General features: G+C 39.8%; 1 protein-coding gene across 5 annotated transcripts in view; it reads left to right on the top strand.

Moving 5' to 3' along the window:
- The window catches only part of LOC128738222 (band 3 anion transport protein), a 167,245-nt gene extending 150,385 nt beyond the window's left edge, over positions 1–16,860 (top strand). For all 5 annotated transcript variants that reach the window (XM_053833202.1, XM_053833203.1, XM_053833206.1 and 2 more), the window contains 4 exons: positions 12,803–14,712; positions 14,771–14,965; positions 15,031–15,259; positions 15,348–16,860. In XM_053833202.1, coding sequence (XP_053689177.1) covers positions 12,803–14,712; positions 14,771–14,965; positions 15,031–15,259; positions 15,348–15,422 — 2,409 coding nt within the window. In that variant the 3' untranslated portion in view covers positions 15,423–16,860. The remainder of the gene's footprint in view (positions 1–12,802; positions 14,713–14,770; positions 14,966–15,030; positions 15,260–15,347) is intronic.
- Positions 16,861–22,862: the final 6,002 nt, after the last annotated feature.

The following is a 22,862-nucleotide window of genomic DNA, read 5'->3' as shown; positions in this document are numbered from 1 at the left end:
TAAAAAAAAGTATCCGTTACGGTGCTAATAACTAGTTTCAAGCACTGTTCGGCAGTTCTTATAATTAACCTTTTTATAAAACGTGACACCGCACTGAAACAAGTAACTCTGAATCGGCGTTTATTTCTATTTGATGACGATGACGTTAGCTGCACGAATATGCACCATCCGTAGTTTTCCGCCAACAATAGTGAGTAAAACTGGCCGGCACACCCCCATAGAGAAACACGTGCTGTGCTGCATGTTGAATGTATAGTGCGAATATTGAGGAGTAATTCCTGTAGCTGCTAGGAGCTGTCTCATCAAAACTAGTGCGCAACAATGTTGTAAAGCCACACGTGAAATTCGATCAGATTCGGATTCAATAAAACATAGACCCGGCTATATCGATTCGCCAGCCAGAAGTCTGTTGAATATTTATGTGCATGAAAGCATGATACTTTAATGACGTCAATGATCTTTTTTACATAAAAATTATCAGAGATTTAATATCAACAAATGTTTAATCAAAATTTGAATTTGAATTTGCATTTAGAATCAATCCTTCCATTGTGCATAATTGCGTCGAATAATTTTTATTCTAGACAACTGAACATTAAAATATTACTTAAATAGATTGCTATTGCTTACAAACACTAACCTCTTCTCACATCTTCCTTTTTCACTATCTCTTCCGCTCTCACTAGTCACTGTCGCTTTTTCGTCCTACAATCTTTTCTTCTCTTTCTTTACTGTGTATATATTTTTACTTTTAGCATCTTGCATTTAGAATTCACGATACCGGCATGGAACATTTAATTTTTTACGCTGAAAACATAACCGAAAACATGTCCTCTAGCCAGTTGGTAAATTCAAACTGTAGATTTAACCACATCCCTGCCTTGTAGTTGACCAAGTGTAGTTTGCAGCCACCCAACAACCCTTAAACTTAAGGCTACAGAAAACCTACAGCTCGAGCACTGTTTCATGTTGCTAAATAGATGTACTGCCTGTTAATAAGTTACAAATTGGACAACATTGCTTTTTGTTTGATCGACTACATCAATGTTTTCTATATTACAAATGATTACAAAAATAACACACAGCTTGCATGGTTTTATTTACTTTATTACTCAAAATTTTCAGAAATAAGAATTGGATAATTCGAAACGTTACTTTCAGCAAACAATCAAGCAGATCACAATCGTCCTCGCTCATAAACACATTCGATTCGTAAGATTTTCGCCCCCCTTCAGCCCTGCAATCAACCCCATCTATGCATCCACACAAACCTCACCGTAAAGTTAATGATTATATTACCAACTTTTCTCTCAACCAATGTCACTGACGCGGATTCTGTTCGCCATCTCGATTCGACCTTTCACTCTTCGTCTCTTCGTTCCCATAAGTCCTTGCGAGCGGAGGATGGAAACGGTGAGGTAATAGTCGGCGTACGAAGACTTAACTCGTTTATTAGTCCTACACAGAGTTACACCCTTAGTCCCCCCTCGCTGAACAATGGCAACAGCCCAACGGTAGCGTACAAACGGGACCATCCGGATGCTTCCTGCGCTGACCATCAGCGGCTCCACAGGCATCGGCTGTCGAGTGGTGGCAGCACAACGGGTGGAAATCATCGGCATTTCTATCAGCGCGCCAAGCGAACCGGAAGCCAGGACAGTGGCCAGCCGGTTCCGGTTGCCACCGTCGCCAGTGCCGTCGGTATGCGGCGAAACAATACATCTCTAACGCTGACAGTCGTAAATGAAACAATGATCAACCAAATAGTACTTCGCCGCGCAGGAGACTTTAATTTCCTCTCATTGATTGATTTGCATTCGATTTGTTTTCTTTGCCCCTAATTTGTTTTCTAGCTTTTTTGTGCACCGTTTTACCAAGTAGGACAGTTTTTATCTCCCGTACCGTTCACCGAAATGAATGAACAACATTTTCCTTTTATGCTTGGTTTTTCTTTTATTGTTTGTCGAGTCCCGTGCCGTTTGGTGCTTTCCTTTTTTCTTTAATGAAAGTTGTTTCGAAAAAGTTTTCTCGTTCCGGTTAAAGACTGTATTTGAGCAAGAAATGGACACACAAAAATGATCATCCGAGCTCTGATTCTTTGAATTCTTTGAACTAAAAAAGCTACTAAATTTTTCCTTCTTCACGTCATCCAGGAAACCGGCAGTCGAAAATTTTTGAAGAAATTGTACTTATTTTATTCTGGATTTCGATTCTGTAGACTTTTTTGCTTATTTTGGTACTAAATTTGTAACAATATGACCACGGAAAGGGGATGAAAAAAAACCATACGTATTATACGTATTATATGCAGTCCAGTAACACACGGAATAATTGCGACGTAATAGAACGGCGCTCCTACAAAATCATGATTTTAAACCTCATGTATCTTTTTCTCTAAAACTGAACGAAAAAAATTATATATTGTGTTACATAATGAGTTTCAATAAGAACATGTCAAACCAGTTAGATAATAGTTTGGGTACAAAAAGATTAAGGTTGTTACGGTAGGAAGCTATTTATATCTCGCAAACCGCATGAAGTATATAGTTTGTATTTTCGGCCAAGTTTAATGAAACTTGTAGTTCTACAACTTTGCCGAAGACACGAACTTCCTATCTAGTTTCTACAAAAAGTTATTGCTTTCAAGCTTAATACTCTTTTAATATCTATTTTTAAGAATATGTCAAAAGATGCAAAATAGTATTTCAAGAAACTTCTTCGAAGACACGTTTTTGAGACCGTCTACGTGGCCCATAGTCAGTTCTGTAACGGTAAAATTTTCGGAAAGGATACCAACTATAATCCACCCGTCGACCTTCCCATAAGCTCTACCGAGAGAAGAAATTCCAGTTAGCCAGCTCCCAGGTACAGAGATGTCGTCTTGACTTCGTAGGGTTTTTCTTCGCTGCTGAGAAGTTTCGATTCCCAAGAACATTTTTTGACAGAGTCTGGGTTAAGGGGACATAAACGACTGAAATTTTTGATGAAATCAATTTCTTTTATTTCAGATTTTGATTCTGCAGTCTTTTCCGCTTATTTTGATACTAAATTTGTTATGATCCGACCACGGGAAGTGGCCGAAAAACGATCATACACATAAGCATTCCAGTGCGGCGTGGAACAACTTCGGCGGAATAAAACGCCGCTCCTGGAAAACCACGATTTTCAAACTTTATATACCTTTTGCTCAGAAACTACACAACGTATTGGAGCAAACTTTTTTTTGTTTTGTTGGTAGTAGCTTGGCAAAGACTTTTATAGCTTTTGAGGTTTGTAACCGAAACATAGCCTGAGAAAAACGAAAAAGAAGAATGTCATTACATAAATATCTTAATAGATAAATCGTCTCGCTCAAACCGTTGTAGGGGTATGAGGTGGGACCATCATCATCATCATCATCAGAAGAAAAGATGGCTGAAAAAATAAAATTCTGTCTTCGTTTTCTTTTTTCTCTGACTGTGTTATGTTTACAAACCTCAAAAGTTATAAAAGTCTTTGCCAAGCTACTACCAACAAAACAAAAAAAAGTTTGTTCTAATACGTTGTGTAGTTTCTGAGCAAAAGGTATATAAAGTTTGAAAATCGTGGTTTTCCAGGAGCGGCGTTTTATTCCGCCGAAGTTGTTCCACGCCGCACTGAAATGCTTATGTGTATGATCGTTTTTCGGCCACTTCCCGTGGTCGGATCGTTACAAATTTAGTATCAAAATAAGCGGAAAAGACTTCAGAATCAAAATCTGGAATAAAAATATAATGATTTTTTCAACATTTTCAGTCGTTCATGTCCCCTTAAACGAACCATTGCTTGCTACCGAACCTACTCTGCACGGTGTTTATTCCAATCAGTGCAGTGCTTAGAAATCTCATAATCAATTTATTCAATAGACCAGAATTAATGCAATATATTGCTCATTCTTTGCTGTTTCTAGTACAGATGAAATGAACTCATTGCTTCGAAGTTTTAATAATTTTCCTTCAGTCAGGTTTTGGTTGATTTTAAGAAGCAGGCAGTTTAAAAAAAAAACTAAACCTTGAGACCTAAAATATCAGTCCACAGCAAAAATATTGACTGACAGGTTAGTCAAACATTCATTAAACACTGCAATTCATGAATGAATTGTTTTAAAGGGCATGAAACTGAGAAAGACATACACTGTCAGCAGCTCAGTATACATGTTCATGGGCTGACAGATAAAAGAATACTATCAGGGGTAAAACTATATGCGCTGAATGCGTTTTATGTTCGCCTTCATGCAGGGCTGTTAATTTTTTCGGGCACTGATTCCAATAATACGTTGATTAGATTTAAGCATAAGCATAAGCATAAGCATAAGCATAGGATACCGCCCGTGTGCTGCTACTCCGTTATTGACCAGGACCGATGAAAATTGCAAAATGATGGCTGGAAAGAGCATACTTGGGACAGCACGCGATTCCTCATTGTGCAACCTTATCAGGTCCCTGCATGCTGATCAATACCGACGCCGGCCACGTCCGAATGCGGGTCCTGGTGGGATGGGAAGGAATGTTAGTCCAATACTTGTTGCTACTAAAGACCAGGGAATCCTCTGCATCTTCACAAGTATTTCGGGAAAGGAATTGTTGTTAGTAGATGGGGGGAGTTATATAAGACTAACCTGACTATTCAAAAATTTTCTGGTAAAGCCAGTAATTACGAAAATTAAGATACCTTTAAAAAAATACCTTTTAATAAATTTAATATAATGCCATTGGTGCTCATATACAACCATAATTTGATAATTTATATCTAAAAATATTATGCACATGCGAGATTTAAAATGACTCGAAAACCTCGTGACAAATTTGAATTTATTATACCTGAAAACAAAAATCAGGCATAATAAAACAAGCCAATATAGTTCCTAAGTTGATAAGCATTTCCTCCTATCAACACTAATATGCAGAGATATAGCGCCCTACACGCTTACCAATAATACGTTGATTAGATTTTGAGAAAAAGGTAAATAAGGTTTGAAAATCGTGTTTTTACAGAAGCGGTGTTTTAGCAAGTCAAGTTTGTTTCACGCGGCACTGGAATACTTATGTTCATCCACTTCCCGCGGTAATGATCTGACAAAATTAGTATCAAAATAAGCGAAAATATCTGTAGAATCGACATTTGAAGTAGAAATAGTGAATTTTTTTAAATTTTTCGTTGTTAATGTCCGTTTTAACCCTTATTTTTAATTTAGTTGGCCGTCTATACCGCCTACAAAGGTGTTGTTACCGAATTGTAATATGATATTCGTTATTGATAGTTTGAGCAAATAGCATTCAACAGCTCCTGCTCAATCTTTCAATATTTCTCCAAATCCTAGATCATTTTTGTGTATCCTACTTTTGTCGAATATAGACTTTATTCAACACCCATCAGTCGTGGAATACTCTGTTGATGATTTTGTTTAATTTTGTTACCTCTGAATAAAAACATAAATAGAAAAGTTTTCATTAACATTTACTTAATTTTATTTATTTTCAAAAGTAATCTCATTACATTCTTTTGTATTTTTAACTTTTTTAATCTTTCTAACTAGTCATAATATATCTATGAACTGTAGAGTCCGCTTTGCCTGACGATTTTTTAAAATGTTTTAGTCTTGCATATTCAAATACAACTTAGAATCCAAATTCAATTACGTCCTACTAGAGTAGATGTTCAATAATTTGCTTTTGCTAATGTAGGGTACGGGAGGGTATTTTTAGCCTACTTCTAAATTCAGCCTGTTTTCCTTTTCTTTCGCTAAATAAATACTTTACCGATATACAGCTTTAATATATTATATTCATTTTCTCTAAAATGTAAGAAATCTGCTGTTTTCTTATTAAAAGAACATCAAAACCATCTATTTTTCCACTAGAACATATTCCACTACCTGCCGAAGAAATAGAAGCAATTGCTTAATAGGCTGAAAACACCCTCCCGTGCCCAATGCTATTTGAATTGATATCATTAAGAAGAATTTCAAGACAGTATGGATTGTAAAAGAATCTTCATGCCTTGTCTAGCGCCAAAAGCAAAGGACTTTGTCTTGAAATTTGTTAACACAATATGTTAAATTAATTCGATTCCGCTCATTTAATTGCACCGCGACAGGCACCCAAAATTTGATAATAGGCTTGTATGGAGTATTTGAAGAGATGATTTATAACTAATTGTAACTGAAACCAACGATTCAAGCGAATCACTTGCGTTTATATACGTGTTGTACTCTACATTCATCCATTCTCGACAATAGTCAATGAAATCAAATGTAAATCAGTCCTTCATTTTGAACTGCCGACAACGACAATCGAAATTACAATAAATCTAAACATTGCTCCGATGTTGCCTTCAGCTTGGTTTTGGTTGATTTTTTAAAAGAAGGCAGTTTAAAAAACCAACCCTTGGATTCATGAATGAATTGTTTTGAAGGGTAGAAAACTGAGAAAAACAAACACTGTCAGCAGTTCACTAGTCATGTCCACGGGCAGACAGATAAAAGAATACTACCGGGGGTAAAACTGTATACGCCGAATGCGTTTTATATTCGCATTTAGGCTTGCCATTTCCTCGCTTATTGTGCAAAAAGTGCAATTTTTTTTATTCAACGCAATGAGCAGAACTGCTGTCACAAATGAGAAATACAGTGGACCCCCGTTCGTTTGAACGATTCCTCATGCAAACTAACGGTGAACAACTGGTAACCCTAAATATGCTAGAGCTTGTGTGAACTGGCTGCCCTGTTCTTTGTTAATGCTTTGGTGGTTTGATTCAGTTGGCAGTTGCCAGCAGCAAATATTTCATTCTCCGATCAGATTTCTACCATAATCGTTGGGAAAACGCATTGTGAAACAGATTAAACACGCTAGATCAGTACAAACAAATCGTGTTTATGTGCATTGTCTGCATAAGCAAATGATGTCATATTGAGAATGACATTTGAACCATTTTTAATTTGCACGTCGTGCAAACCAACGGGGTTCAAATTAAAAAGTGTTCAGATTAAAAACGGTCAAACGAACGGGGGTCCACGGTACATCCACGCAATGAGAAACAGACCAAAAATAAAGAGAAATATAAACAATCTTTAGATTCTCATTGTGCGCTCGTACTGCAGCAAGCAACGGCAAGGGAATTGCATTGTTGCCATATCTATCATCCATCATCGTCATATGCAACATTTTTTGCACTGTTGCCGCTGCGAGAAATCTAAACAGTTTTTTTTGTGCCATATCATGAGCAGCCAAAAAGTGTATTAACACTTTGTTGCTCAGTTTATTCCTCAATGAGAAGAACAATGAGCAGGTTGCTGAGCAATCGCGATCAGTAAAAAAGAGAAAAGTTCAAACAAAACGGAGCAATATAAATCGCGACCGAGTGAAGTGTGAATTTTTCTCTTCTCTTTTTTTATTCTGAGGAGGAATCATCCCTGTTCGCCTTCATGCAGGGCTGTCAATTTTTTCGCGCAATGGGAGAAAGCAAGATTGGAAAAAGGACCAAAGCACCGACACAAAGGCACTAATAATGAACTGCACGCTCACTGCAAAAAGAACAAAGTGCGGAGTACAGAAAAAACACCTGAACAATAGATCATAATAGATCAAAATACTGGTCTCAGCAATAATATGCATATGCCAGCAAATCTACAACATTTATGAATTACTGCAGTGTATTTACGGTGCGATTAGCTCGCTCCGCCATCATTTGTGCATAAAGTACTTTTTTGTTTATTTGTAGGAGACTGAACCACTGCGACCACTATTCGAGATCTATTGTGGTATACTTCGCTTTGATCTCAGTGCATTCTAGTGGCTCATCACTATTGGCGAATTGATGACCGTGTTAGATTGCACATGTATCCCAGTTCGGTACTGAACTTCGTATGAAGTTAAGTACTTCAATGGGATTCCTAATCTAAATCTCGGAAGGTTCTAGGTTTCCCTTTCCGAGGATATACAGTTTGCGTTCAACAGATTTCTACAAGATTACAGAAGCGGCACATCTCCTCATTGAGATTGCATGTCTTCATGAGATGATGTTTGTTCGGGCAGTGACCGGCGATTAGTCTTTTTGTTGAGCCTAAGCAATGTTTGGCTTTTCCTGATATTAGATTCTATAAACCTTTTTGATCTTCGTAGTCCGTTCATGCCATTCCAGTTTACTTTAATGGTCATTCTTTCCCATTCGTCAAATTTCGTTTTCATTACACTTGACGAGATTCCACAAAATGGTTCTGACCCTATAACTCTTGTCGATGATCCTGGCACGAAAACAGTAAATCGGTTTTTTCTTTTCCTTCAATTCCACAGTGACCTGGAAACCAGTAAAGATTAACCTGGTTGTTATGAGTCAGCTGTCGCAGTAAAAGAATACATTCCCACACCAGTTTGGAGTTGCACATTGCGGCCATTGCATTGAGAAAATACAAATATTTGTGTGTCGGTAATTTCTTCATGCAGACACGAACGCATCGGCGTACAGTTACTTCAATACAAAGTACAAAGCACTTGAATTAACACTATTGCGAAATGATAATCTGTTCTAAAAGTGTTCAGTATATGCCTTTTCCAGATTTTTCATCTCTCAATTAATTTAATAAAAATAGACTTACACTTTGATTCAGTGAGTTCTAGGTAGTTAATTGAAAACATTGACAATTGGAATTAATAATTACTAAGAAATGACACATTCCAGTGATACGGGACACCATCCCCACTATACAAATCGGTTGCTTTTCCATCAAATCCCAGCGATTCAAATGAAAAATACAGTCCTAGTCGCATATTTTTCCAGCTAAATGTCAAAAATTTGGTAAATCAGGAACCAATTCGCGCAGCTAACGCTAAACGTGTAACGCTAAAATGTGTCAATAGTTTCTTATTTCTGATTGCTTTGCTAGTTCTAGTTGCATGCAGCCCGTTCAATAACACGGTGTTCAAAAGACCGTTATTAAAAAATAATATAGGCCATTAAAACAGCAAATGCCAGTCGGTTTGTATTGCCATCTTACACCTCTGAGCTAATTTTTTTAAAAAAATCATTCGACGAATTATTGAGTTACGCCCTTTCGAAGTTTTAAAGGGCAGATCGCTCAAAAGCTAAACAAAAATCTTCAAAAACACTTCCACAATGAAAGTAACTCGCAACCAGTTTTTATGCAAAGTATGGCCATTGGTGACCATTTTAGGCGTTTTGCGCTGTATTGGGACTAACCAGAAATGTTTTAATTAATTAAGTTACCGCTGGGGGTAATGGCCTGTATCGAATATGAACAAAAACTTATCATGCGACACCTCAAATTACGCTAGAATTTAAAAACTAAGTTAAGGAAAATCAGATCAACTATATAGCACCACGTTAGTTTTATTTGGACAAGTTCCGGGGACTCCCGGGAACACCAAGACAAGTGGCCAGTTTCACACATAAAGGAAAACTAATCGTGCGACACCCTTAATCACCCTAGAATTCAAAAACTAAATCAATGAAAGCCAAATCTGCTATCTAGGGTCACGTTGGTTATATCTGGACATGTTTGGGAGTCTTTCGATTTCGTTCACTTTCATATCTAAAGCCTTGCTAAAAGAAAATTTGGACGCATAGAACATCCTATCCGGAATATCGCAGAAAAACCCATCAATGACTGGATTGCAGTATTTCTATTCCACTTCTATTCTACATACCAGTCTAGAACCACTTTAGAGTAGTGATAACTAGCTAAATCAGCCCAGAATATAACGTTAATGCTCAGTCTTCAGTCCACAGATACTTAACTTGCCTGGCACATCACCACGCCCAGTTGCGATGTAAAATTTTTGACCGGAAAGTTACTTGAAATCCATTTTCACGTAGGTTTCGTCGTCCATTAAAATACATCCGTAGAATTTCGTCAAAACTTGCTCGTACAAACGGTTGGCACGCTTCTTGGCTACTAAATTCTGCTCCCAAGGCCGATTCGGATGTTTCCTGGCACTGTAAGACCTATACTCTTCTCGAGCGATTGGATATTGGAGGATGCAGACTTAACGCATCTCAATAAGTTCTCCCTCAGCTTTCGGTCCCTAGTTCCGGTTTTCTTAAAAGCTCTTTGCCGCCTTTCCACACCTATAACCTTTTAGAACATTACACATCGTTGATTTTGGCACGTTTAACACTTTCGCCAACTTTGATTTCCAGGTGTTTGTGCAAGATTTGTTTACATCTTTTGAATTTCATTCTGTCCTGCTCCGCAACGTGGTGGAATATTTTGACGAAACTTGCACCAGTTGTTCATTAACATTAGAGTGACTATATACAGAGTGGCGACAAGTCATCCCAAATGTATGCAATGCGGGTTTTCCAAGGTTTTTCTTTCTCTTTCCTGCATACGTGTTGGGTAGGTCGCCTGCTCGATTGGAATGACACTGACAGATAATTATCATTCCAATTTTGACATTGTCGCCACTCTATATATAGTCACTCTAATTAACATGTAAACAAAATTATGTCAAATGGTTCCCGTTCCTACCACAAGGGGCGTGCGGTGACGCAAGAGGGGCGTCCAAATTAACTTTTATCCAGGCTTTAAAGGTAATCCCGATGATACGTACTGTATCCAGTTCTAGACTTCTGACAAATTTGGATGTTCAATCACATGGACGTTTGGGTCCGATACCCGATAGATAAATTGGTTGATGGTGCCAAATATGAGAGCCTCAAATAAGAATTTGTGCTGAGTAAAAATATGCCACAACTCAGGCCGACAATTTTTCTATCCAAATTTCTATTCAAAGTTAACCAGAAATTGTGCTGAATGCGCACAACTTTTGTGTGTATCTCCCTAGCTACCTTTAGCGTGATATTTATTCATTCACGCGAAAGCGTGTCACCATGAAAGCGCATTGAACCTTTAACAAGCTCAGTCCAGCGTGGATCAGATGAATAGTATAAAGTTTTTCAATATTGTTCTCAATCACTGAACAGAATACCTGCAAAGGTTATCATTTTACGAAAGGTAGCGGAAATTAATATCAACGGCAGAAAGCATTGCCATTTACCTTCGCGTTTTATATTGATTATATGAAAATTTCTACCTAAATGAACCAGTTTATGTTGACAAACCGATTAAAAACATGCACATGAAAATCTACTTAGGAAGCCCCTTGTCAAAGTAAAGAATGCACAATGAGAGGCAATTGACTAAGTTCTAATAGAAAGCGATTTGATGTTTGATGTGATAAACGATGGCTAAATGACATCCAATCTCCTTCGGCGTCTATTGGGCGTGCAGCAAACTCGTAATCATTCCTTTGGCGTACATTTTCACAAATTTGCAATAAAACAATTCCGATGTTCGCGCTTGAAAGTAAACTTAAACAAACACACTGCCAACAGAGATGAGTCATTGGGTAGAAAAATTAACCCAATATTAAAATGAAAACATTTTCGCATTTTTTCCTGCCACACCGTGTAACTCGAGTTTTTGGAGTTTAAGCGGTTCATTTACCATGAATTTCGAAGTAGGGATATGAGCGTGTTTTGTGCATAGAAAAACACATTAACATTTCTTTGCTTCAAGGTATTAGTGATACCTTGGGGGGCTCCGTAGCCGCAAGGTTACCGAGTCTGCTTTGACAAGCGAGTGGTCGTGGGTTCGAATCTTAGTAGAATCAAGCCATTCTCGATGTCAAGTGACTTTAGCATGGGTTTATTCTCAGGCCCCTCCATTTACCCTTCCTTCGTGCTGAATTCTATATTTACCCTCTGAAGCCTCTTAACAGTGCAAATGTCCCTCCTATAGTTAAGTGTACTGGTCAGAGGTACGAATGAGTCCTCGCCAGGGACGGCTATAATATGGGATAGTGCTGGCAGCGAGGAATAAGTGGGTAAAGTAGATTAAGCTTTGAAGGAAGGGTAAACCCCAATACACGCAAGCACGCATAAAATTTAATAAGCATATCGCTCACTCAATAGCGATTATAGCAAAAAGAAATGCAGTGCAGGTCATACAGCAAACACCCGGGCGATATTACAATAGATCAACTATACTGGTCGCAGTAATGAGTCCACACATGGAAAAAAAAAAAAAAATTAGTGATAATATGAAAGTCATGCGGTTTGAGCGTTATTGTGAATACAATAGACTGCCGCTATTCGCAAAAACAGTCACATTTGTATACGAAACTCCATAGAAATTTGGACTGTAACACGAGTTACGGTAGTGGGCCCTCATCATGCGGAAATTGATCCCCTTAATTTTGAGTCGTTTCTTAAGGCTAATACTTTACTTCGAAGTTGTGGTAAATACGTAAATAACAATGCAAAAACAGCAATAAATTGTCCATCGCTGCTCAAAAATACAATTCTTTGGAACGAATTTGAACGAACATTTTCTTCAAACAAATAAGATAAATAAAAATCAATAGCGAAGATTAAGATAAATACACAATAATTTCATGAATTTATGAATGTATACTTTTTTTAGAAAGGGCTTTATTAGACAGCCGTCTTTTATTCCGTCTACTTACATGAATTTTTACTATCTAATCGCATTTTAGTACTGACTTTTTTCTTCCTGCTAAATCAGTGTTTGTTGTTTGCTTATATGCTTGCACAGGTTTTCGTTACTGCCTATTGTTTTATTGTTCTCGAATCTGGCTATCAAGCTCGATCGTATGTAAATAGTGCACCCCTTTGCTTGCTGTAGGTTGAAATAAAGTTTTTCAATTTAGCTTTACTCTAGCGTGTATGGAGCACATTTCTAACATATGTTTTCTTTTCTTTTCACTATCGCCATCTTACTTGCAAACCACAACCCTTTCTTTAGAGCGTCGATGATAAGAAAACCCGAATCGTGCAATCCAGTGATATTAACGGGCACGGACATGCGACCGGCGAGACTAAGATCAACATGCAGGAGGAAACGTACACCTCCTCGCAGGAGGACATCAAAATGCGCGTACAGAAGGAATCGATCCTCAAGCGGATTCCGGAGGGTGCGGAAGCCACCACCGTCCTGGTCGGTGCCGTCGAGTTTCTTGAGCAGCCAACGATTGCCTTCGTTCGGCTGGCGGAAGGTATTCAGATGCCGAGTATTACGGAAGTACCGATTCCGGTACGGTTCTTGTTTATTCTGTTGGGACCACAAAATGCCGAACTGGACTACCATGAGGTGGGCCGATCGATTGCCACCCTTATGTCCAACGAGCATTTCCACGATATTGCGTATAAAGCCGATGATCGAAAGGATTTGTTGTCGGCCATTAACGAGTTTCTGGATGATTCGATCGTGTTGCCGCCAGGAAAGTGGGAACGGCAATCGTTGCTGCCGTTTGATGAGCTGAAGGCCAAAAGCGAATGGATTCGTAACAGAAAGAAGAAGGCAATTGATGAAAAGATCAAAAGCAAGCAGGTTCCGATGACTAGCGAAGAGGAGAAGAAACTGTTAGCCGCAGCCGACGGAGATGAGAAGAAACCCAGAAAAAGTCCATTGGAGAAAACCAACCGACCTTGGGGTGGCTTGTTCAATGATATTAAACGAAGATATCCTATGTACAAGAGCGATATTATGGACGGCGTAAATGTCGAAACACTTGCCGCAACACTGTTCATGTATTTTGCTGCACTTTCGACGGCTATCACTTTCGGTGGTTTGTCTTCGGATAAAACCCATAATCTTATCGGTATCTCGGAAACATTGGTATCTGCCTCGATTGTTGGAATAGTATTCCATGCTACATGCTGTCAGCCATTGGTCATCATCGGAACCACAGGTCCTTTGCTGTTGTTCGATGAGGCGCTCAATCAGTTCTGCATTGCTAACAACTACAACTTTTTGACCGTTCGTGTGTATGTTGGTATTTGGTTGGCGATTATCTCACTGGTCGTGTCTGCCTTCGAAGGAAGCGTCTACGTACGGTTGTTCACAAGATTTACTCAAGAAATCTTCTCGGCGTTGATCACATTGATCTATTTGGTTGAAACACTGATGAAGCTCATTTACGTGTACAGACGTAATCCGCTTTATGCAGAATATCGATATCAGAATATAACAGTTATTCCCGAGCCATATGCAGTGGCTGACACGAACACTACACTAGAGAAATCCGTTGGCATTTTGGCGGAAAGTCTCACTGCGATGGTCAATACTACGGTGGCTCCAATGGCGGCCGCCGATGAAAATTTGCTGATTCCATCAGACTCATTTGGACCGAAGAATCAACCGAACACAGCACTCTTCTGTACCATCCTGACGCTGGGAACGTTTTCTTTGGCCTACTACTTGCGTCTCTTCCGTAACTCGCACTTCCTGGGACGTAATGCTCGCCGTGCTCTTGGTGACTTCGGTGTACCGATTTCGATCGCTCTCTTCGTTTTGGTCGACTTCATGATCCCGCAAGTGTTTACCGAGAAGCTTAGCGTACCGGAAGGTCTATCACCGAGTGACGAAACTCGTCGTGGCTGGTTGATTCCCTTGGGTGGCGTTCCCGGCTGGATGCCCTTTGCTGCATGCGTTCCCGCTATGCTGGTCTACATTTTGGTGTTCATGGAAACACACATTTCCGAGTTGATCGTCGACAAACCGGAACGCGGTCTGAAGAAAGGATCTGGACTTCACGTGGACATAGTGATACTCTGTTTCCTCAATACGATGTGCGGTTTCTTCGGAATGCCGTGGCATTGCGCTGCCACCGTACGTTCGGTCACCCACGTGTCCGCGGTTACAATTATGTCAAGGTAGGTTTTGTCTTCTCGAGCAATCTACTGGAATTGCTAATAATTTTGATTTTAACAGAACGCACGCTCCTGGTGAATCTCCGCACATTATCGATGTTAAGGAGCAGCGAATTTCCGGTCTCGTAGTCTCATTTTTAGTCGGTTTGTCAGTTACTATGGCACCGATCCTGCGACTCATTCCGATGTCAGTTTTGTTCGGAGTGTTCCTGTACATGGGCGTCGCGTCGATGAGTGGCGTTCAATTCTTCGATAGGTTGGTTAACTGAAGAAATTGGTTGAACTGTAATACTCTAATTTTGTTCTCTTATTTTCATCTAGGTTACGATTGTTCTTGATGCCAGTCAAGCATCACCCCCAGGTACCATTTGTCCGTCGAGTACCATCCTGGAAGATGCACATTTTCACCATGGTTCAAGTTCTTGCTCTGGCCATGCTATGGGCCGTAAAATCATCTCCCTACTCGCTGGCGTTCCCGTTCTTCTTGATTATGATGGTCCCAATTCGGAAGCAGTTGGAAAGAATGTTTACTCCGCTGGAGCTGCGAGCGGTAAGTTTCAGAATCTGGAAAGCATATTTTTACGACCCGTCAGGATCTAACATAATCTACTCTTTAATTACTCAATCCTATTTTTCAGCTTGACGGAAGCCAACCGAACGAGGGAGCCGAGGACGAACCAGATTTCTACGAACAAGCTCCGATTCCTGCATAAGCACGTGCACTTATCTGCAAAGCGAAACTATTATCCTTCAAACCAACAACATTCTTGTTGGTAAAATTAGTTTAAAATTGCTGTTGGTTATATTTCGTTGGAGAAAAAGTGAAAGAAAACTTAGATGTTCGGACATCGTGTTACTTACTTACATCCCCATACGGTAGACTTAATTTAAATACAAAAAATAAATCGATTCGTCCATACTTTATATTGTTAACGCAACAACTCGATGGGACGAAACTTCTATGAAGTGCATTAATATTTTGTTAATTGTTTTGATAGGTACACACAAAAAATTATTAAACGAACCATAAGAGTCTATATATTTTTCTATGTATACTATTTGATTAGTAAAAAGATTAGTAAGACACCACTAAAAGAAAACTTAATAGGTGAATACGACTTTCTCCTCAAATTTCCTTGCATAGAATCAAAAACTCGATAAAATTAAACCAATGTAGATCATATTTAACAGCAAATGCTCGAGGACATAACCCCCTTTGTGTAGTTGAAAAAATTCTTTAAACTAATAATAAGCTTGTAATACTTTCGGCGAACCTAAACAAACAAAATAAAATATCGAGAACAAACACAGTAGAAGACAAACAGAACAAAAAGTAAAATAAAAATTCTTAAAGAGTGTGCAACAATCTGTGATCAGTATTACTTACAAGTGTACAGAACGAAAGAGAATGTCTACTTAAATTCAATCACTAAAACCCTTACACCAGCTAAAAAACAAATACTTTTCAGTTCGATATTTTTAGTGCAACCGAAGAACGGAACTGCAACTGTTACGGTATAACCGTACCTGTTGGTAAAAAAAAACGAGATGCTTACTATTAATCAGGAAATGTAACAAACAGAACAAATTCAGCTGAGTACAGAAGTGAAGAGAGAATTTATTTTTCGATATTTGTCGTGCCGTAGGTAGCTCAAACATTCAACATAGATTGATTGTGTAACGGTGTAAATCCGAACGCTGCTGAATGTTCAAAAAAATGCCATAAATGTAACGTCGAAGTGATGAAAGTCGAATGAAATGTTTTCCCACAGAAATAGTTCTTCTAGCCGAAAAATATTACAAGAAAAAAGTTGTTTACTTTGTTTTAGAGCAATGAATTCACTTGTGGGATTGAAAAGAGAAATAGATTTATATAGAAGAAGAAAAAAGAGAGAATAATTATTTCGCAAATTCATCAATTCTATAGATTTTCACTTATATAGATAGTAGTTAGTACTTATTTGCTCCTTTGAATCGATATACTAATGTATTAGCGAACGGCACAATTGCTGCTATTATAGTAGTACTTAGGATGATTTGGTAGAGTAGGAACTCTTCCAGTTTGAAAGAAACCAACACTTAATAATTGATGATACTTAAGAACGCTTAACCTATTAGAGATTATAGAACACTTTAAGGAATGAGAAAATATACTAAATATAACAGAAAAATGGTTTTGTTCGATTTACTGATGCACACAGGCATGCCCAGATGTAAACAGAAGGTGGGACAGCAACCTATCAAAAGTATGTTTCGTACAGCGATGAAATTTTCTTGAGGCAACCCTAAAAAGATTTCAATAGGATCAGATATCGTGAAATCCATTTGGCATGACATTTCTAAAGGTATAACTTTCCCGAAATTGGCACCTTTGCTACGTGACCAGCCCATTCCATCCTGTCGTGTTTTAGTCGTCCAAATTTCTTTATATATTACGTGATTCAGGCGCCTCCGCCACACTCATTCTTCTAATATGCTGCCAAGAATTGATCGCAGGATCTTACGTTTGAAAACGCGCTAAGATCCTGCGCTGCTGTTGGACCGCAGCTTGCTACGTAATCCGTAGAAAGTCCTGTTGGCAGCCGCTATACGTCTTTTTGCTCTACGGCTCACATCGTTGTCGCATGTCACTAAAATACCAAGGTAAACAAACCCTAGGAGCATGCAAGATTTCGTGATTTCGATGATATCACTTCTACATGCCCTTCGAATAGCACCTTCACCTTGCTTCAATTCGTTAGCACGTTACCTTGCTTCAACTCATCTAACGTCACAAACGAGTTCGATGACTAACCCGCTACTCTGACGCTTGATTTTGAACCGTCGAAGGTAGCACGTATCAGCCTAATATGTTTTGTTGGAAAACCATGATCAAGCATAATCCGCCACAGCTCATTTCGTTTAACTGAATCGTACGCCACCTTGAAATCTATAAACAAATGGTGAGTTTGTATTCAATAATTTTCTCGAGTTTGTCGAGTATTCGACGTAAGGTGAATGTTTGGTCCGTCGTGGAGCGTCCCTCTCGAAAAGCGCACAGGGATTCGCCAACAAAGGTTTCCTGCAACAGCGTCAATCTTAGAAGCAGGAAGCTAGAGAGAATTTGGCATGCAGAATTGAGAAAAGTAATGCCTCGATAATTGCTGTATTTCAATAGTATAATCAATATATATAGAATGCCAGTGTCGCTGGTGTTTCATGGATATTTTGGTGTCAAACATGTTGCTGGTTCGTGTCTTGGATACGGGAACTACATTGTCAAATTGCCCAATAGAAAATTTTCCTGCCGACGAAATACACACTTAAAAAACTCAGCAAAATTTGCCGAGATTTGGGCAGCCGAGCGTTCGGTAAAAATTTCAGTTTTGCAAATCGACGTTTACGGAACTTTACTAACGTTTGGCATCATAAAAAAAATTACCGAACGCTCGGCTGTCCAAATCTCGGCAAAATTTTGCTGACTTCGGCTCTTTTTTTTAAGTGTGTACCTTAAAACGACCAACTCGGGTGATTTATCCTACGTGATTTACGAAAAAGCAGAAAGATTTTTTATTGGGTTGCCTTTTTAGTTTGACAATCAGATTCCCGTTTCGAATCGATCACTCACACATATGCGCATACAATGTAAATACATAATTTTCAAATGTGTGATGTTTACCACGAGCACTGCAGCGACCCTGGTATTCTATATATATTGATTCTACTATTTCAATCGATGACTCTTTTTGTTAATAGGACATGTGAGACCTTCCAACCAAACCGTAGATAGTTCCTCCTCAGTCCAAGCCTTGAGTATGACCTGAAGGATTCAAAATACAGCCATTTGCTCCCGGCTTACAAAAGTTCGGTGGGGTTGCCGTCTTTTCCAGTCGCTTTGCCGTTTTTCAGCTCTCTAGTTAGTCCAAAATTGATGGATCTACACCTTGTCTATCACCCTCAATCATTACCCTGTTTCTGTTGCCAGCTCCATTTAACAATATATCGAAATGTTATTTCTAGTGCCTGGCCACCTTCCATCTTTCGTTGATCAGGTTTCCTTCCTTGTTATTGTTCATAACACAGTTCATGATTCCGTTGATCGTTTGAAAAGCTTTTCGTATCGTACCTCCACCTCCGCAAGAACGCAATCCCAGAGCTTCTTATGACGGCGAAGTCTCTCTACGGCAGTTGTAGCATCTTTCCTGCTCTGACGTGTCACAGTTGCAGCCAACATGTGACTTCTGGCTTAATTTTTCATGTCAGTCTCTCGTTGGCAATTTACGTTGAACCACTCATTGGAAGTGGCTGCAGCAGTGGCACCCAACACTGTAGTATTGATCGCTTCGCGAATGTGCTTCCACTGCTCGTTCAGGTTCTTTCCAAGTTGTTCGGCAAGTTGTAAGTGCCGGTCATCAACCAGAACGTGGTCGGTCTGCGAGCTGGCTTCTCCGTTAGCGTTTCGTTTCGGTATTGTTCTGAATGTTCTGTGGTGTAAACAGGTACTACAGATAGTCGTTCCTCTGACTGTAGCGAAGTTGGTTAGTCTCAAGCCATTGTCGTTTGTGGTAGGATGGAGGCTCTATCAGTAACGAGGCAAAAAACTCTTTGCGTCCGACCCGTGCATTTATGTCCCATATTACTATCTGTATGTCATGTCCAGGATAGTCTCCATACGTGCTTTTAAGAAGATCGTAAGCCTCCTCCTTCACTACGCGGAATTCGTGTTCTCCCGTTTTCGGCCATCGCACTTTCTGAATGTTTGAACTCTCGGCCGTCATGTTCTCCAGCTCTCTTGCCAGGGTAACTGCGCCTGCCGGTTCAAGTAAAGTCCTGACATTTTAACATTGGTGGAACTAGTGCTCATTTCTAAGGGGGGATTATAGCCTCCGGAATTTTGTTCGACCATTTTATTTTGTCGGTACATTAAAATTAAATGCACATTAATGCATGGGATCTTATAGCTGTGATGCACATAAAAATTACTCTAAAGTTTTTATTATCTAAAGTTATCTAACTGTAGTTTTTTCTTACATTTAAAAAAACTCGATTTTTCTAGGGGGGGGGGGCTAAATCTCTCCTAGGAAGGGCTTAGCCCCCCCTACCCCCCTAGTTACACCAATGCATTTTAAGTGCCGAGTTTCCAATAATCGTTGTTCTTTTTCGTTCGCTTGGGTCCGTATCGATTATTCCGTTCTGATATTACCTAGATTATTCGGAGTATAAATTCAAGGAACCCGCCTTACCGGAGTTGCGATGCCTAGGCTTACAGCCAAGTCTGCCGTCTTGAGTATAGCTAGCAACGCCTTGATAAAGAAAACAACCCAGGTATCAATAAGCATTTCCCATGCAATTTAAATGCAAGCCAATAAGCATTTAAGTTGCCTGAAATGCTATTTTGGCAAAATATGCGGCTACGTTACTAATGTGCTTAGGGCTACGTTAGTACTGACAATGCTTATTTGCAGCTAGTTACTGACAAGAAGGCCCTGCAATTGTCCTGAACACTAAAAGCGGGCTGCGAAGTCTGCCGTATAAAAACAGAAGGTCAAGTTTCGATGACGGAATGTAGCACCTAGGCTTTGCTTTGCTTTACCGACAAGAAGAATTTAAATAGAATTGAGGATGCCAATTTACAACAGTCACGCAGTCAAAAGGCTGATAAACAGCAACCTGCAGTATAAAACGCCAGGAATGCTAATAAATGATTGATTTACTGCTTATAATAATGTTATTGGTCACCTGGGTAACCACGTTTCTGGATGTTCGTTGTCGGTAGTTTGCTGTGTTTATGTTTACAAGCTCCGCTATTTGGCATATATTACCAATGCAATATATGACAACATCCGCTTGCTTCAACGTCACGAGAGCGGCTGAGGTTTCACCCGCTATTCTAACGCATGATTTGAACCCATCCAGCATCGCACGAATCAGCATAACTAATTTCGTTAGAAAACCATGTTCTACCATTATCTGCCACAGCTCGTTTCGTTTGACTAGATCGTACGCCGCCTTAAAGTCCACAAACAGACGATGTGTCTGTAAGTTGTACTCCTAGAACTTGTCTAGCAGCTGACGCAGGGTAAACATCTCATCCGTCGTGGAGCGACCCTCACGGAAACCAGCTTGGTACTTGGTACTCGCCGACGAAGGACTCCGCTAGCGGTCTCAGTCCATATAACAGGATACGGGAGATCACCTTATAGGGCGAATTGAGCAATATCATTCCTTGATAGTTTTTACACTCGAGTTGAGGCCCCATTTTAAAAATTGAGTAAACGAGGCCATCCAACCACTCCTCCGGCATTTGTTCTTCCTCCCAGATCCTGACAATGATCCGGTGGATTGCTTCGTACAGCCACTCGCTCCTCCGCTTTCACAGCCAGCATACCCAGCAGCCTTGCCGTTTTTCAACTCGCTGATTGCCTTCTTAACCTTCTCCTGTGTTGGTGGCTCCACAGCTCGACCATCGCTTACAATTCTTATCCTATCCCTGCTGATCTCCGTGTTTACCTCTCCATTCAACAGTGTTTGGAAGTGCTCCTTCGGCCTGGCTGTTACCGCCGCGGCGTTTTGTCAGTAAGCAGTCATTGCCCATCACAGGCATGGCAAAATTCCTGCATCTCACCGTTTTGTAGAAACTCCGTGTTTCGTTGCTGGCGTATGGTTCCTCTTAGCCGGCGAGCACGTGCTCCTCGTACTCGTGTTGGTTTTGGGCGATGGTTTTTTTCTGCAGCTCTAGTCTCTCTGTATCTCTCTCTGTTTTGACGCGTTACCGCAGTGAGCATGCGACTCCTGGCCTGGTTCTTTTTATCTGTCACTCTCTGACATTCGACATCAAACCAGCTGTTACGCTGTCTTCTACGCGTCGTGCTGTTGTTCTGCGATTCGTTGATCAAGCTTTCAGGCGTAGTCCATTGCCACGCCATCTGCCGTCAACCGCTGGATGTTGAAACGCAGCGTCCTCTCAGTGCGAGGCTTCGCCGTGTTTGACAGCCTTGCGCGAATCTTACTCACTACGTGATAGTGGTCAGAGTCGATATTTGGTCCCCGAAAAGACCGTACATTGATAACATCCGAAAATTGTCGACCGTCAATCAAGACATGATCGATCTGAGAGCTAGAGTCTCCATTTGGAAGCCTCCAGGCGTGTTTCCGAATATTCAAACATAGAAAGTAGGTACTAAAGAAGGCCATTTCTCTGACCGCGGCAAAATTTATGAGGCTCAGACCGTTATCATTGGTTGACAGTTGAAGACTATGTCTTCCAATGACTGGATGGAAGAATTCCTTCCCCCCTCCGATCTGCGCAGTCGCATTTGTACAGATGCATGTTTAGGGCGTAAAACAATGCATGCATCAAACGGTAGCCATTTTCGAACCGGACTTTCGGTTTCCCCCTAAAAAGCTTGACCGTTGAATATTAAATTAAGTTTATGCTAACCCCAACAAACATTTTTGCTGAATAATTGCTTATTAAGCGCTTGTTTATTGAATATTGGCTTTATAACGGTTGAATAATCTACCCAGGTAACCAATAAGCATTTCCAATGCAATTTACAGGCAAGCCAATGAGCATTTAAGTTGCCTTAAATGCTACTTAAATGCTATTTTGGCAAAATATGCGGCTGCTTTACTGCTAGCCCTCTTATAGTACTGACAATGCTTATTTGCAGCTAGTTACCAACAAGAAGAATTTAAATAGAATTGTAGATGCCAATTTACAACAGTTATGCAGTCAAAAAGCTGATAAACAACAACCTGCAGTATAAAACGCCAGGGATGCTAATAAACGACTGATTTACTGCTTATGTTAATGCTTATTGGTTACCTGGGTACTATTCAAATAAAATGTTTGTTGGGACTTCATTACCGTCACTCGGTATTTCAAGGGTAATCAGCCCTTACCTTGTTGGGGACATTTTGTAGAGAATAGTTGTATTTCGTATACTGGTGGTTTATTAACTGAACTGGTTCTACAATAACAGAGCTTATTGATAGTGAAATATGGTTGCTATGCAGTTGTTATTTAACTATAGCATCGAAACTTAGCAACTGGTGTTTTGTTTTATATAACTGGAAAGTAACTGACACAAATTCAAATCTAACTGGGTTGCTATGATCTCAACACATTGTCCACTATACGATCCTTAATCCTAATGAGGCGACTGCTAAAA

This window comes from Sabethes cyaneus, chromosome 2 (assembly GCF_943734655.1).
Source record: "Sabethes cyaneus chromosome 2, idSabCyanKW18_F2, whole genome shotgun sequence".
Taxonomy (NCBI): Eukaryota; Metazoa; Arthropoda; class Insecta; order Diptera; family Culicidae; genus Sabethes; species Sabethes cyaneus.
This window is presented reverse-complemented; position numbering and strand designations above follow the sequence as displayed.